The 15692-nt window shown below is 44.0% G+C and overlaps 2 protein-coding genes across 2 annotated transcripts in view; both read right to left on the bottom strand.

The window, feature by feature from the left end:
- Positions 1 to 2035, bottom strand: part of LOC311339456 (lysyl oxidase homolog 2A-like) — a 30664-nt gene extending 28629 nt beyond the window's left edge. The window contains exon 1 of the mRNA XM_084464849.1: positions 1902 to 2035. The gene's annotated coding sequence lies outside the window, so the exon portion shown is untranslated. The remainder of the gene's footprint in view (positions 1 to 1901) is intronic.
- A 722-nt stretch (positions 2036 to 2757) lies between these two features.
- Positions 2758 to 15650, bottom strand: tacc1 (transforming, acidic coiled-coil containing protein 1). The gene is made up of 13 exons (XM_084463538.1): positions 15137 to 15650; positions 13457 to 13563; positions 9505 to 10888; positions 8718 to 8778; positions 7650 to 7839; positions 7184 to 7248; positions 6745 to 6879; positions 6570 to 6646; positions 6354 to 6397; positions 5768 to 5931; positions 5566 to 5672; positions 4892 to 5012; positions 2758 to 4725 (listed from the first exon to the last, which is right to left on the bottom strand). The coding sequence occupies exons 1-13, from the start codon at positions 15304 to 15306 to the stop codon at positions 4660 to 4662; spliced, it is 2691 nt and encodes an 896-aa protein (XP_084319664.1). The 5' UTR covers positions 15307 to 15650; the 3' UTR covers positions 2758 to 4659.
- Between the last annotated feature and the right edge of the window lie 42 nt (positions 15651 to 15692).

The following is a 15692-nucleotide window of genomic DNA, read 5'->3' as shown; positions in this document are numbered from 1 at the left end:
AAAGGACCTATATATCAAAGATATCATTGATATATAATTATAATTGATATCTAGATATCAAAGCCTTTTGCAGTAACATAACTTAAGCTAAAATGCATGGCAATTTTAAAGGGGTAGTAGAGTTTTTTTTTTTCTTTCAATGTCGGGTAAAGCAGGTAGCAATTTGCGGTGCAGCAGCATATGGCAGACGAGGCCAGATTGTGAGATCATTGGTGATTTCTGGAGAAAGATGTGTTCATTCAGCTCGCAGGCACCGGTCTCGTTTGGCCTTTCTCTGCCACTGAACACAAACGCTCTGTAAGGTCAACAGTCACAAGCCACAGAACGGCCCAGACTTTCAACTGCAGAGCCAGCGGGTCTGGGATGCCAGTGGATGAACACGGATGTACACGGATAAAGACAAATTAGAAGGAGAGAAGGTGGAGAGGAAGAGAAAGATGAAATACTGGTGAGTCCAAGGGATAGACCGGGGAGCGTCTCTCCTAACTCTTTTTCTGCCTGTATGTCGGCCTCTCTCTCTTTCTTTCTCTCTCTCTTGTTCTTTCTCTCTCTCTCAGATTCCAGATGCAAAGGGCTTTATTCCCATGGAAAACGTATAACATTTACATTGCCAAAGCACAAGAAGTTAAATAAGATACATCATAACTCTCATTACATCTCTTTCTCTCTCCCTCTCAGGGTCTTACTCTCTCTCTCCCTCTCTTGTTCTCTCTCTCTCCCTCTCTTGTTCTCCCTCTCTCGCTCTCCCTCTCTCCGTCCATCTCTTCCTCTCTCTCGCTTCCTCTCTCTCTCTCTCTTCCTGTCTCTCTCTCTCTCTCTCTCTCTCTCTCTCTCTCTCTCTCTCTCTCTCTCTCTCTCTCTCTCTCTCTCTCTCTCGCTCTCTTTCTCTCTGACAGTCTAACGAAGAACAAATGTGGAATCCTGGGGAAGGGCGCTGTCCGGGCTATACGTGGCTGTTGTTATCTCTCGGCCTACCAGGGCCCAGGGGCAGTATAGGAAAAGCAGGGGAATGTTCTCCTCACCTCCATATTTCAACCCTTTAAAGTGTCATGCAGGGAACCAAAAGCCCTGTGGGAGGAAAACTTCTGGGGAGGCGGGAATGAAGCCAGTGAAAGGAGTAGAGGGGAGGGGACGGGAGGAAGTGAGAGGAATTATAGCTGGTGGTCAAATTCAGAGAGGGGAGTAGGTGGTCAAAGTTATGTCATTAGGGCCAAACTTAACTGTCAGGGTTGAACTGCACTTAAGAAAAAGAAAAAAAACTGCACTGAAGAAAGAGAAGCACACTTTTAAACCAGTAGACTTATAAAAACTGGTATGGGATGAGGATGGTCGGGCATGACTTTACCGAATTAGGGCTGTCTCTCCCTCTATATATTCTTAGATGTATTCTACAGCACCACTGAAGACAGAGACTTATGATTAAGAGTGAGTCATTAATGGCAGAACATTAATTAATCACTCTTTATTATAATCTTTTAACTATAAAATCCATTATATAAACTGAAAGATAATATACATTTTTCTTTGCAAATACGAAGACCATCTATATCTGTATTAATTCGTTATTACACATAATAAAGTTTTAGCAATAAGCACATCTGATACAAATGCTACTCCGGAGTTCAGCTCCCTCAGTCGACTTATAACATGGATACTAATAATTGACTTGACCACATCTACCAATGAATCACTGAAATGATGAATATGCAAAAATGATAGCAATTATCAAGACTTATGTCTCACAATATAAACATCAACATCAAATCGAATTTGAAAATGGAAAGTGGAATCCAATGTCATACATACAATTGTAGCCTACTTTTTTCCGACAAGCGTTGAAGAAATTAACATAATCAAAAATTGTCAAAAGTTACACAAACTTGGACTAAGAGACTACTTACTTAACCAAACGGAGAATGGGATGTAAGCTCCTCACGTAGCCGTCCTCAGACGTGAACAAGCCGTCTTCAATGCCTACTTTGTAACTTGGATGATATTGGAAATAGGCACTTAAATAGATTGTCTGCACACACTGGGTGCTCATCTGTTAAAGCTCATGGTTAAGGGGTTGTCACGAAGCGCCAGTCCCACTCGTTGAATCAGTGATGCACCAATCAGCAGTCGTCTAAGTATCCTAGCCCCGCCCTTCTTCGACGGTAAGAGGGGTTACGAAAACAACCAGTTGGCAAGCAATGGAAAAAACCTTAAGCATACTGTGAGTAGACCTCCGCACTGGTCCGGTGTGTGATCGTCTACACGTTCTGCTGCTTTTTACTTTCAAATGAATTAATCTGACGTTTAATTGAATCGATCGATCGAAGCGAATGAGATGTGTTCCATAAGGTTACTTTAATGAAAAAAAAGGTCAAGATGCTAAGCCTACTTATAAGAACCGCTTACATAATAGTATGGGCAGCAATGTGGATTAACGTTACTTAATGATTAAATACAAAACCGTGATATGTTAAATCAAGCTGTAAATCAAGAACTATTTTGTGGGTCCTACACGGGGTGCTTTCCCACTTTGGCTGGCATGCAATAGTATCCTATTGCCCCACCTAGTGGTCATAAGATATAGTCCTGATGGTCTTTTGGTCTGTTGCAATTAAAAACCCTAACGATCAGGATGAATCTAACTTAATGCTAATGTTAATAATGTGGCTATAGAAATGAGAAGGAACAAGGTCTACATACCATGTAGCGATGCAGAAGTTTAAGTTTTACCATTCAATCAAACTGGCAAGCAGCATTTATATGTTCTGCATTTATTTAGGAATGCTTTATGCACAAAATATAAACGGTTAACATAGAATCTGGCATATCCACTTCTGGAATTTTACAAACATTAAAGACAAAAATAATACATATCATTTTAGTATAAAATATACACAAATTGTACTGTCACAATGTTTTTTTCCCATTTCAAAAGCACCTTTAAACAAATGCAAAGCTGACACGATAGGATTACACGCATATTGAAACCAATGTGATTTTGCAACAGCATTTGGCAGTTGATTGTTCTGATCCACAAACACATCTTAATTTAAGTTATAAACAGTTACTTGATTTACCCAACCCTTGTGCTGTAACATTAGACCAGGACATAACTTGGTGGCATCTGAAAATATATATATTCATATGGTCTTTTGATGAACCAGTATAACCCTGCTTTGTAATCTAAAAGTGCAGTTATTCAATGTCCTAACAACTCCCTACTTTGTGCTGGATAGTTTGTGAGTGGAACGTTGGCATCAGATTCAGAACCAAAGTTGGCAAAGAGATTGGCACATGTTTTCTACACAGAAAACAAAAACAAAACAAAGGCACAATAGCAACAGTTGGTTTTACAGATTCAAAAAAACAAAAAAAAAACACCTTCATTTTAAACAATATATAGTTGTTGTTTTTTTTTATCTCAAAAAGGTTGCTGGTTTATAATATGTTTCTTTTTTTCTAAATACACTTCAAATCATGCAACATGAATATGCAACAATATAACTGATGATCTGTGTATGTCTTTTAGGTGCTCCATAAACAATTAAATTATTTGCACAAATGTGGGGCCATATCTAGCTCAGATATGTATGTTTGTATGTATGTAGCAATGCAGAATTGTCTGTTAGAATCAAAAGGCAAATTAAGATATTCACTAGATTATAGATAATTTCACTTTTGATACAATACAAATAGTAGCACAAATATTATATTAATTATGTGGCAAGACATAATTAGCACTTTGAATAGTTGCACTTAGAAAATAAGTCAAAAAACAATAATTCAAGATGAAACATGTGTACAAGCATAACATACTGTGATCGGTTTATATATACTTGATACTAGCTAATCCTTCCCTGTGAAATATGATATTATCAACTTTACAAATGACACTATAGACCAACAAGAAGTTAATCTTTCTAGGCCGTCTCCCAGCATGACATACTTATTACTTTTGTCGACTTATGAAGACATATTGCACACATCTCTCCCACATACATTTAAATGTTAATTTTAATGATACATGTAGTATAAAATGGGATCGCTCAGTGGGCATATGTGGGTTTTTGTTCTGTAATTTTGTCCACATTTAGCCTCTAGACTTTAGACTGGCCTAAGACTGGGTCAATAAGAGTTTATTCTCCCAAAAACAGTTTGCTTTTAAAGATGCATTCAATTCTCATTCCTCCTGCCTTGATAAGATGAATTTCCAAGTTAAAATGGGATGTGATTAAACAAGGGTCACATTAGGGGAGTGTATTGTGTATTGATCATTTAGGATTTGAACATCAATAGTATTCCTGATTAGAAATGAATGCAGGGCCACTTCAATAACACTAGATCTGTCTGCCTGACCCCAACTATGTTATAGACCTAGAGATCCCCCAAAAACCGTGGAAGTAAACAACAAGGGTCTCAATAGCACTTGTTAAAAAATATATGTCTATGATAAAGATGATGACCATTTGCTTCCGTAAACGATGAGAGAACATGTGGATCTTCAGCTTTGATATTGCCATCTCGTATTTATAAAAGCAAAACAAAAAAGTATACAATTTCTTTCTCCAAAAGGAAAATACGTTGTGCCAATATGTGGTTGTGTGCTATTTACATGACAGCTGGAAGAGAAAATAGTTCGGTGATCCTGGCTTCATCCAAGGCCATTCAGTCTGTTCCCAGTTTGGCAATCAGTTCATCACAGATTTTGGTCAATTCTTCAATCTCCTGATTCTGTGAGAGACGGGGGAGAGAGTTATCCACATATGAAGGCTTCAAAAGGAATTGTCCAGTGGAACATGTGGATAGGAAAAATGTAGAAAGATAGAAAGAGACTTTCAAACCGCGCCAGGCTGTAATCAAAGGCCAGATGTGTTCAGATGTGTTCTTTTATACGTACCTTTTGCTGGACAGCTCTCTCCAGGGAGTCCACCTTCATCTGCTCCTTCCTCAGGCCTGCCCCGAGGGCCACGCCCTCAGAGGCAGCCTTGGTCCTCACCTGGGCTATCTCCTCGTTGGCCCTGCGGAGAACACAGGGAACAGAAGATGGGACACATGTGGCCATACGTGGGACATAACTTTAAATTAAATGGGACAGACGACACCATCGTAGAAAGTGGAGAAATTGCATGTTAATTTCTTCCAACACTATTTAAAATGATGAATCATTCAAGTTTTTTTTTTTTGATGGTTCATTCAAAAACTTTTTCCCGCATTATATTATCACTTTTCTTAATTCTATTTGAGATTTAAGGACCAGATTAGGGCATAGGATAGTGTGGGAGAAGGATAGTGAATTAGTTAATGTGTCGCGACTCACAGCAGAAACGGTTCTGGGTTCGTTCCCCAATGTCTGCTACCTACCTTAATACCAAGATGCCCGACCCCATAACTACTCTTAAACAACCTATATCCACTGTAGTTTTCTTTCAATAAAATTGAAATATTTTAAAAATTCTACTAATATGTTACCAGATGTTTAAAGATCCGTTTCAGTAAATCAGTACAAACCAATCCATGTACAGGATGTGATACAACCGGCGCGAGTCTAAACGCGACAGCCCTCCCTCTTACTTGTCGAGTTTCTCCTCTGCGTGGATCTTGAGCGTGTGGTAGCGCTGCTCCTCCTGCTTGACCCTCATCAGGTACTCCTGCGCACACTTCTTCAGCACCTCCTCGTTCTAGGGAGCAGAGAAACGGGCCTCTTAGCTCTCAAGTGAAAGATGACGGGTGGTGCTGATCGGTCGTCGACGCTCTGACTTATCCTTGGACTGACCTTCTTGAAGCCCTCCAGGACCGTCTTGAGGTTCTCGTACCTCCTGAAGAGGTCGGAGAGCGAGCGCTCCACAGAGTTTAGGTCGGCCATGGCCTGGTCCCTCTCCATGGTCAGCTGCCTGACCGTCTTGTTGCCAGACAGGGTCTTCTGTTGCTGTTCATCCTCTGGTGGAGACCAAGCACAATCAAAAACGGTGAGAAATCCCTGATTGTTAATGACCATGACTACTGAGAAACTGTTTTTAGTACGACGGCTATTGCAAAACAGTGGGATAGGGATAAGATATATTTAATATTGAGGGAGTGAAGAAAATGATATTAAATGATAAATGAAAGATCTATGTAATAGATCTGCATCAAATTACTTTTAATTTAACGTGTGGATAGAATTTACTTTAAGCATCTGTGAAGACTTAAATTGTTATACTGGTCAAATGTGCTTGGATTCTATCACCTAATAATAGTTTATAATGGGACAATTAACAGATAGAAAAAGGATACCGTCAGTCACATGGATGATTGTCAGCATTGAAAAATATGATACAAATACAAAAGGAAATATTCCACCAGGTGGCGACATTACTCACCAATCATCTGTGCAACAGCTCTCTCATATTCTGCAACTATTTTCCTGTAAAGAAAACATCCATTAGCCCCGGAGATGTCTTTAAGCTGTTATTTGTTTTAAATACTTAACATACATACATATATAAATCCAAAGTATTTTCAAACATTATTTTTCAATTGCTTTTTAAAAACAAACCCTAGAGCCATGAATTAAACAGAACGGGCGATTTTCATACCTCATCTCCATCACCTCTTCTCGGCTCTCCTCGTACCTCCGTTTCCAGTCGTTGGCCTCCATCTCCTTAGTGATGATCTGATCGAGAACAAGGAAAAAGGTTAGCGTATTAGGTGTCAACTGCTTGGGGAAGGTGCGTGTGCGTGCATGTGTGTGTGATGATGATGATGACCCACCTCCTCCCTGATGAGGGTGAGCACAGCAGCCTTGTCCATCTCACTGAGGGGCAGGCCGTCCTGGGTGAAGATCAGGGTGTCCTGGTCCCCGCTGGACGGGACCTTGGAAGCCTGCTTCACGGGGAGCTCCTTGCTCTGAACATCAGAGTTGACAAGAGGCAGACCGTTAAAACAAGGGCATTGGTGTAAACAGAGTAGTAGAGAAAAAGTAGAGAAAAATCATTTGAAAAAGAAATGTAATTTTTAAATTTTAAATGTAATTTTTTATATAATGTTATAATATAATATATATAGCTAAGCAATGTCTAAAAGTATTATAGAAAAAATACAAAAATATCAAAATAATATTTCACAACATATGCAGCCAACATATGCTGCATATGCATTTTATATACAAATGTGAAAATGAGGCAATACATGAAATAGTAACTGAACCTACTATGTGTTGTTTCAGACTGCAAAGGTCATCCTCCTCCAGGATGTCTGATGTTGTCATCTTTGGCCCTACAAACAAGCCAAGTGGGTATGAAACTAACTAATGCCATTTCATTGGATACCCTTAATACTCATTAAAATATGTCAAAAGTACAAGCTTGTTGCAAGGTGCCAATTCCCTGAGCTTTATACAATTGGAAACGCATCTCTTGTCCCACACAACATTTACTTGGTATATTCCCTCTGCCGTACACACAAGTACACTGCATATAGCCTCCAGAATTAGACTGAATGAGACTGTGATTCATCACGGATGCGTGTTGGCACATCAGTATCAGATTCCCATTATATAAGCATCAGATTGACCTCAACTAAAATCCCAGCAGCAAGCCTAATTTCTGTGTCTACTATCTAATCGTTCAACCATGTTCTGACGGACCACAACAGAGCTATACTGTAACTGTAAATACCATTGGTGATGGTGACGTGACTGCTGGGCTGAGTGGTGACCAGTCCTTTACTGCATTGTGTGTCCACTTTGTCCTCCTGTAGGTCCACCGTCTGACCCATGATGGCGGTGGAAGCCAGCTTCTCCTCATCTGTGGCGTGATGCACTCTGTGAGTCATGTCTGGAGCCACAACTATGACCTCATCCTCCTCCTACAGACACATTTGAAGACGTTAATGGTCTACTAAGTCACATCAGGTACCTTTCCAATGTAAACATAACTGTGTTACTAACCTAATACCTAAACTTAACCACCAAGCTAAATTAATACCTAAACCACTTCCCTGACCCAATACTTATCCTTCTAGATATTCTAATACCTAAACTTCCTACCAAGTATACCAAAATATCTATAACTCAATACCTAAACCTACCCATCTCTTTAACCTAATTCCTAAACTAAACCAGCTACTTATACCTACGATACAACTTTATTAATCCCCCGTAGGAGAAATTGCTTTGTTGCAATAGCGCAGCAGCAGTAGAAAAACACAGGATAAACTTCCTACCTTACTTCCTAAATGTGTAGAACCTAATACCATCTCTCTAAACCAATGCTAAACCATTTCAACCATAATGCTCAACCGTGCAAACACAACCGTGTGTGATTAGGGATGGGAGGTACACTCTCCCTAATGGGAGCTGAGTCAAAGGGAGTCTGCACTGAAACCAAGAACACTGCAGAGCTGGACACACGGATGCTTATCTCAGCTGCGTGCGTGTTTGGGTGGGTGCCTTTGTGGTGTATTTGGGTGGGTGCCTTTGTGGTGTATTCGGGTGGGTGCCTGCGTAGTCTGTTTGGTTGGGTGCCTGCGTGGTGTGTGTGCGTTCAGCTGAAAATCCCCCTTACTGCAGTGACACTTGAACACTTTTTATTAGTCAGCGGTGCTCTGTTCCACACACACACACACACACACACACACACACACACACACACACACACACACACACACACACACACACACACACACACACACACACACACACACACACACACACACACACACACACACACACACACACACTTTACCTGACTACAAACATCAGGGGCCGAGGTTTGATTCTCAAGGTTCTTGGTCTTGCAAGCGTTCCTATAAAAACCAAGCACAAGAACAAAAGGATCACTACCTTGTCTAGTGTTGTCCACTAGACAATATTGAATTGAAATAAAGATGCATGGGAGCAGGTATGAGAGCGCGCAGACAGACAGTGAGAGAGAATGACAGAGTGCAGAAAGCATTGAAAGGCTACTTACAACGGAAAACAGAAAAGCTTGGCCCGCTCAGAGGTCCTGAGGACAGCAGAGTGGAGGAGGAGGAGGAGGAGGAGGAGGAGGAGGAGGAGGAGGATAACCAAAGCAGGTGTGGATAGGGGCAGGATAAAGGATAGAGGGATGCAGAAAGTTATGGGAGAGAGAGATGGGAGGGGGGAAAAAAAAGGACAGAGAGGAGAGAAACGAGGGCCAGTGAGTGACGTGGCGTGTTAGAGACTTAAAATTAGAATCCGGGGAATGTCTCGCCTTGAACAGGCCCGTGAAAGCTGAGAATAGATGTACCATCAGAGCTGGGGACAATTAACAGACTATATATATATAAATATATAAATATGTAAACATATAAACACTCTGAATAACATGCACTGTTTGGCATGCTTCGAAGGATTGTTTTCTGGTGCACAATCTCAAAGGTAGGCCAGAGGCTTCTTTGTTTGTTGTTGAGCAGTTAGGATTCAGCTCACCAGCTCACCTCAGCTCATCGTTAGCTCAACAAACCGTGCTTCTATGGGGGCATTTAAATCACAGGATTGCACAAACTTACGTAATTGACCTGTCCTTGTTTTTCTTGGGGAGTTGTCTGGCTTTCTTCTCCCCTGGCTGAGGCGTCGCTTTCTCCTTGGCCACTTCGGTAACTTTATTCTCGGGGGGAGGGGCCCCCACGGTGGGCCCCTCATTGCTAAGTCCCTTGGAGGGCTTGAAGGGGTCCGCAGAATCATCAAAATTGTCCGGATCGAATTGATAGGAGGCCTTGGGGGGCGTGGGGGAGCTGCTCACTGCGCTGTTGCTCCCGAACGGATTGAAGTCCGGGTCGTCCCACTGGCTGGGGTCAAAGGTGTTCTTCGACTTGGGAATGGGAACGTCGTCCAGGCTCCCAGGGGCCGACGGGGCCGACGGGTCCGACGCGGTGGTGGATGCGGTCGCCGCTGCTGGCTCGGGGACCGGCTCCAATAGAGGCTGGGGGGCCGCGTCGGATACTGTGGGTTCGGGGGCCGGTTTACCGGAGCCTCCCGCCACTTTGGGTCTTAGTTTTTTACCTGGGACCTTAGTGGCCGTCTTCCTTCCGCCTAACTTCTTGGGGGGTGGCTTGGTGACTTCCCCCTCGTCTAGACCAAACTCCATTTTCACCGGCTTGGCCTCCGCCAGCGTCTCCGGCATCTCCGCCACTTTGACCACGGGCTCGGACGCAGAGCCGATGGGCTCCAGTCTGGGGCGGAACGCCGGGTCGACGGGCGGAGGCGTGTTCTGGATTTTGGATCCGCCGCTCATGAAGGGGTTAAAGCTGTCGTCCAGCTGCTCCGGGTCAAACTTGTAGTTGGCCTGGGGAGGCCGGATCTCCGCCTCCTCGTCCCCGCCGGGGGGGGTCTCGTCGCGGGCTGCGTTCATCTTCAGGGGCGGGAGCTTGGACCTGGCGGGCGGTGCGGTCGGGGCGTGCTGGCTGAGAGGAGCGCTGAGTTGGGTTTCGGGGTCAGCGGCGGGGAGGATCTCCTCAGGCGGGCCTGGATGCATGCCACCCGGAGGCCCGCTGGCCTGGGTGGAGGCCGGCTCTGTGTTCTGTGTATCTGGAGCCAGGGCTGGGGCATCCAATACTGGGGCTGGAGCCGGAGCTGGAGCCGGAGCCTTAGCCGGAGCTGGAGCTAGAGCCGGAGGTGGCGTCGGCTCTCGTGGCGGTAATACCGTTTGAGTTGTGCTTTGCTTATCGGATATTTCGGGCTTTTCCTCGGTCGCAAATGTGTCCGGAGCACTGGCGGAGGAGGCCGAGGTATGGGGGGTTCTCTCCTCCGGTTCTTCCTCCTTCTGGGTTTGGATTTTGATATCCAGCGGGGCAACCAGTGCTGCCGCAGGCTCGTCTTGACCCATGACCCCGAGTAATGGGTGCTCTACACCCGCAGGAACGCTCACTACCAGGTGTTCTTCCGGTTCCCAATCTGTAAAGGACCGGAGAAGAGACAAACACCGGTCAGCGCAGGGGAACAAAACCATTGAATACCAAAAGTAATTTTGTGCCTTCAAGAATCTGCTGTTTGAGGGGTCTGGACAATCAATCATCTAAACACAAAGTCAGTGTGTGTGTGTGTGTGGATGATGGCTGGCTTAAGCAGCCTCACCTGGCCGAGTCTGATTAGACTCTGGGGCTGGGTGAGGCTGCACACCTGTTGCACATTGAGCACATCAGTGTGCACAGGTTAAACCAGCGGTCACCACACACACACACACACACTCAGAGAGAGATCTCCTGCATGGCAGTGGAGCACCCTCAGCATTCGGCATTACCTACAAAACGTACAATAAACCGGATTTAACACCACTACCCTGCAACCTTTGTTTGGAGGAGCCCAAGAAAAGTCACCTAGGTGTAGTGGGGCAGTCACCGAGGTGGTGTGTAGTAACGGACATTGCTAACGTCACCATGGTGATGTTTTACTTTAAATATCATGGCGATTGGAGATAATGGTATCGGAGGACAGTATGATTACTGCACTGTACAGTTATTAAAATAAAATATATATTTTTGTAGGATGAGCAGCAGAACAGCAGACGGACTGTGGTAAACAACACCAGCAGAGGTCCAGAGAGATGACAGCATATTCCACCACGTCTGTCGTTCTCACCACTTTCATGCGATATTACGTTGCTAGGAGACGGAAGACAGCCTGACTTATTTATACCCACATCAATGCGCCACATCGCGTTAACGACAAAGCACAGATTTGATGTAAAAAAATATTGATGTGCTCCAACATGCCTATATACTAAGCACTGTTCAAAGTGAAAATGGGCTTTGTTATAAGCCTGTTTCACAATATAGGGTGCTTTTGTTTAACCAACGCTTTCTTCTTATGCTTTGTCTGTAAATGTGTAAGAAGTGAAAAGTCCTGTGTGTGTGTGCACGAGAGATGGAGAGAGGGGGTGTGGGAAAAGTAAATGACATGTCTCAGACTAAATCTATTTGTAGAATACTTTACTTTCATGTCAATTATCTGACCACTTTCTCAGTCAAATTTGATTATCTCTAAATCAATTGCACATTTTACTGTCCTATCATATTCAATACAACCACACTGTCCTATGAGGCTGTGTAGTGCACTAACCAAATCTCAAGACCAACCATTAATGCGTGTGTCTTGACAAATGGATGGATGCTTGCTGGTAGGAATTCAAACTGTAACCGTTTCATCGCTGATGTAGGGATTACAAGCATTGCTGATGTGGGTGTGGAGCCTTTCAGGTTAAACACTGACAGCACTGAGCTATCTAAACCACATTTACAGGTTGTCTGTTCCGTTTCTGTTCATGGGACTAGCTGGCTAGCAACAGCGTGTTGTTTACGTTAGAGAGACTTCTCGAGATGGGTGACAGTTACCCACTGCTCCCTGTAACTGTACACACACACACACACACACACACACACACACAGAGGCGCTTCTCAGTTCCATGAACCACATGTTTACATCTCAGGATTCTTCTTTTTCTTCTTCTGCGCCAGCAGACATTTGAAATCTAAAATATTTCTCTGAAAATATAATATATCTCTCTAAAATATGTCTCACTCACTCACATATATATTTCTCAATTCCCCTCTGGCTGGCTGTGTTGTAGAAATTGAAGGCAGTGAGAGAGGGGTCTTTGGAGTGGGGGACACCCTGATAAGGCACTCAGTCAGTCAGAACAATACAAGGTCACAGCTTTTGTCTGACCTGTGGAATTCCAGGGCAAAGGACACTACTACCACACCACACCCTTTGGCTCCGCCTCCCAGCGCATCGGGGGCGATCTGATCTAAAACACTGGAGGGGGAGGGGCCCCTACCACAGAAGCGCGATGGCCCCTCTCCTCCACTGTTTTCAGATTACATAATGGCACTCAAGATTACATCATGTCAACCTGAGGACTTTGTTTATAACATGAAAATATCTGTGATGGTGAATAATGAGTGAATTCATATAATCTGGACCTATTAGTGCAATCCAGTAGCACTATGGAGATGGCTCAAACAATGCACACATAATGCCTAGTATTTTTCAATAATAATAATTAATGCTGCACCAGTTCAAACATAGAAGAGTGCCCCCAGGAGCGGAAAGAGATTTGGTGCCTGGCTCCAGGGCAAAGGCAGTGTTTACCTTTTCTCTTCAAGGAGTGCTTTGTAACACAGCCCCGTTGTCTCTCGTTGGGCTCTCTGCCACATGCACACACACGTGAACCGCCGTGGCTTCCACGGCCGTGCCCGGGGCCACCACGGAGATCCTTGTTGCCGTGGCAACAAATTATCTTCAAGAATTGCCTGTGTTCAGGGCTGCTGACAATTTTTATGATTTTCTGCCCATCTGTCGGATCTCCTGCCAGTCTCGGATCTCCTGCCAGTGTGTGTGTGTGTGTGTGTGTGTGTGTGTATGTATGTGTGTGTGTGTGTGTGTGTGTTTGTGTGTGCGTCTGCCTGCTTGCGTGCATGTGTGTGTGTGTGTGTCCATCACGTGTTACTGTGGGGCTCTCACCTGTGTTGTCTGCATGCGTGTTGTTGTGCTCCAGCTCTCTTGGTGAGGAGGGTGCGTGGACCGGAGTGGCTGCTTCCGGGGTCTCAAAATGGCCCTCTGAGTCAGAGCTGTTGTCACCATGGGCAGCCAGAGAGAAACAGAGAGAGAGGGGGGAGAAAGAATGTTAAAGAGAGTATGTTTCAAAGAGAGAGAGAGAGAGAGAGAGAGAGAGAGAGAGAGAGAGAGAGAGAGAGAGAGAGAGAGAGAGAGAGAAAGGTGAGTTATGCAAAGGGAAAATAGAAAGGGAGCATGGGGTTTAGTATTTCCAAGTTAAATCAACAGTAACATACGGTACCAGACTGAACCATTCTCAAGAACATATGGTATTATACTACACCACAGGAACAGGAACAGTAAACTGGATATTGCCATAAGAAGGGAATCACTTTAGGGGGAACGAAACACCTATTTCATTATTTAAATCCTTTTAAATTTGATATTTAATTGTTTTAATCATTCCAATCCTCTACAATCAGAGGTACACAACAGACTTGGTTTTCTGTTACTGATAAGCCCGGACACACATGCCTGTCTGCTTGTCAAATAGGTCAACATTCAGATTTGAGTTTGTCAACATGTGTGTGTGCAAAAAGAGGAACAGAGAAAAGGCCACAAATGATAAAGAAACAGTAAGAGATACACTGTTGGATCTAAGCTGTGTGAACACAGGTTACCTATTCTCGATGGTGATAACCCAAATGTGTTGACCAAAGTGGGCGGTTAATCATTACACCTTGTTTTTTCAAAAGAAGGCTGCATTGTTTTTTTATCACGCCACCATTTACATTATACAATTTATTTTCTATGACTTCTGCAGTCATAGTTTGATAGGAACCTTGTGACTTGAGATATCTAGGAGATGAATAGGAATTATTTTAGGAACATTGCTAAGTGATTTACGGCCAGTGTCAGTCCCCACTATTATGCTCAGTAAGCATCGTCATTTGGGACAAATTACTGATGATGAACCAAACAAAGACATCAAACACAGTCACCATGAACACAGAGGGATGAGAGCCTGTGTGTTTGCTAACCATTGTTCGTTGTGTGTGTGTGTGTGTGTGTGTGTGTGTCCATGTTCATTTGTATCTGCCCAAGGCATTAAAGTGCAGTTGTAGTGTAAACAAGAGTGTCCCTCCAAATGTAAAAGAGAAACAGGGAAGACATCCACACTGTAGACTCCCATACTAAAGATCCACGGAGAGCAAACAGAGAAGTACATCACATCCAGCACCATAAAATAGCTTTAGAACTGCAAATGCATGCTATACTTCAAAGGCACTGGGGGAATGGGTTTTTGAAACGAATTTGAAATTACCACTGTCCCTCCACATGAGGCAGATGTCGTCTAGACGTCAATACCGAAAAAGGCACAAAAACAACACATAAATTCAATCCAGCTGTACATTATTGATTCCCAAACTCCACAGGTGAAAAATAAAAAAACACACACATAAGACAACAACAACAGACCCAAAGAAACACACACACACACACACACACACACACAGACCGACAGACACACACACAGACACAGACACACACACACACACACACACACACCTATACACACAATCCTCCAGACAGTGAAAGCCCCTCTGTTTTTAATCCTTGGGGCCAAAATGTTGCCAAAACACTCGCCTGCCGCCTTGAGATCTCTCCTCCTCCTCCTCCTCTGCTCTCCGCCTAAACTCTCCTTCGTACTCTCCTTCCTCTCCTCTTCTCTCCTCGTCTTCCCCATCTTCTCCTTCTCCACCTCGCACCGCGGTCCACGTCCACTTGGCCCACGACACCGGGGACAGCCAGGACATGTCTTCTCTTCGGTCTTCGCACTGTACTCCTGGTCGTTGGTTTGTGTGAATCACGCCTGATTGGTTCACAGCCCTGGCGTGTTGTTTTCCTGTGTACTTCCTTCCCCTCTTGAAACGGCCAGCATGTTAAGATTCTTCACATCCTCCACAACAGGCTTCTCTTACAGTGCTGCCTCCTCTTGGCTCTCAGACAGCATTTCCCTCCTAAAATATGTTTTTCTTCTTGCCTTCAGGTTATGGGTGCCTTCTTGAGATGACAAAGACTTTGACTGCTTTCTCTCTCTCTCTCTCTCTCTCTCTCTCCCCCCCTCTCTCTCTGAAGGACCTCCTTTCTTTTCTGGTCACGTTTCCTCTCTCTCGCTGCCTCTGTGGCAGAAAACCACAGC

This window comes from Micromesistius poutassou, assembly GCF_964030765.1.
Source record: "Micromesistius poutassou genome assembly, chromosome: 2".
NCBI classification, from domain to species: domain Eukaryota; kingdom Metazoa; phylum Chordata; class Actinopteri; order Gadiformes; family Gadidae; genus Micromesistius; species Micromesistius poutassou.
This window is presented reverse-complemented; position numbering and strand designations above follow the sequence as displayed.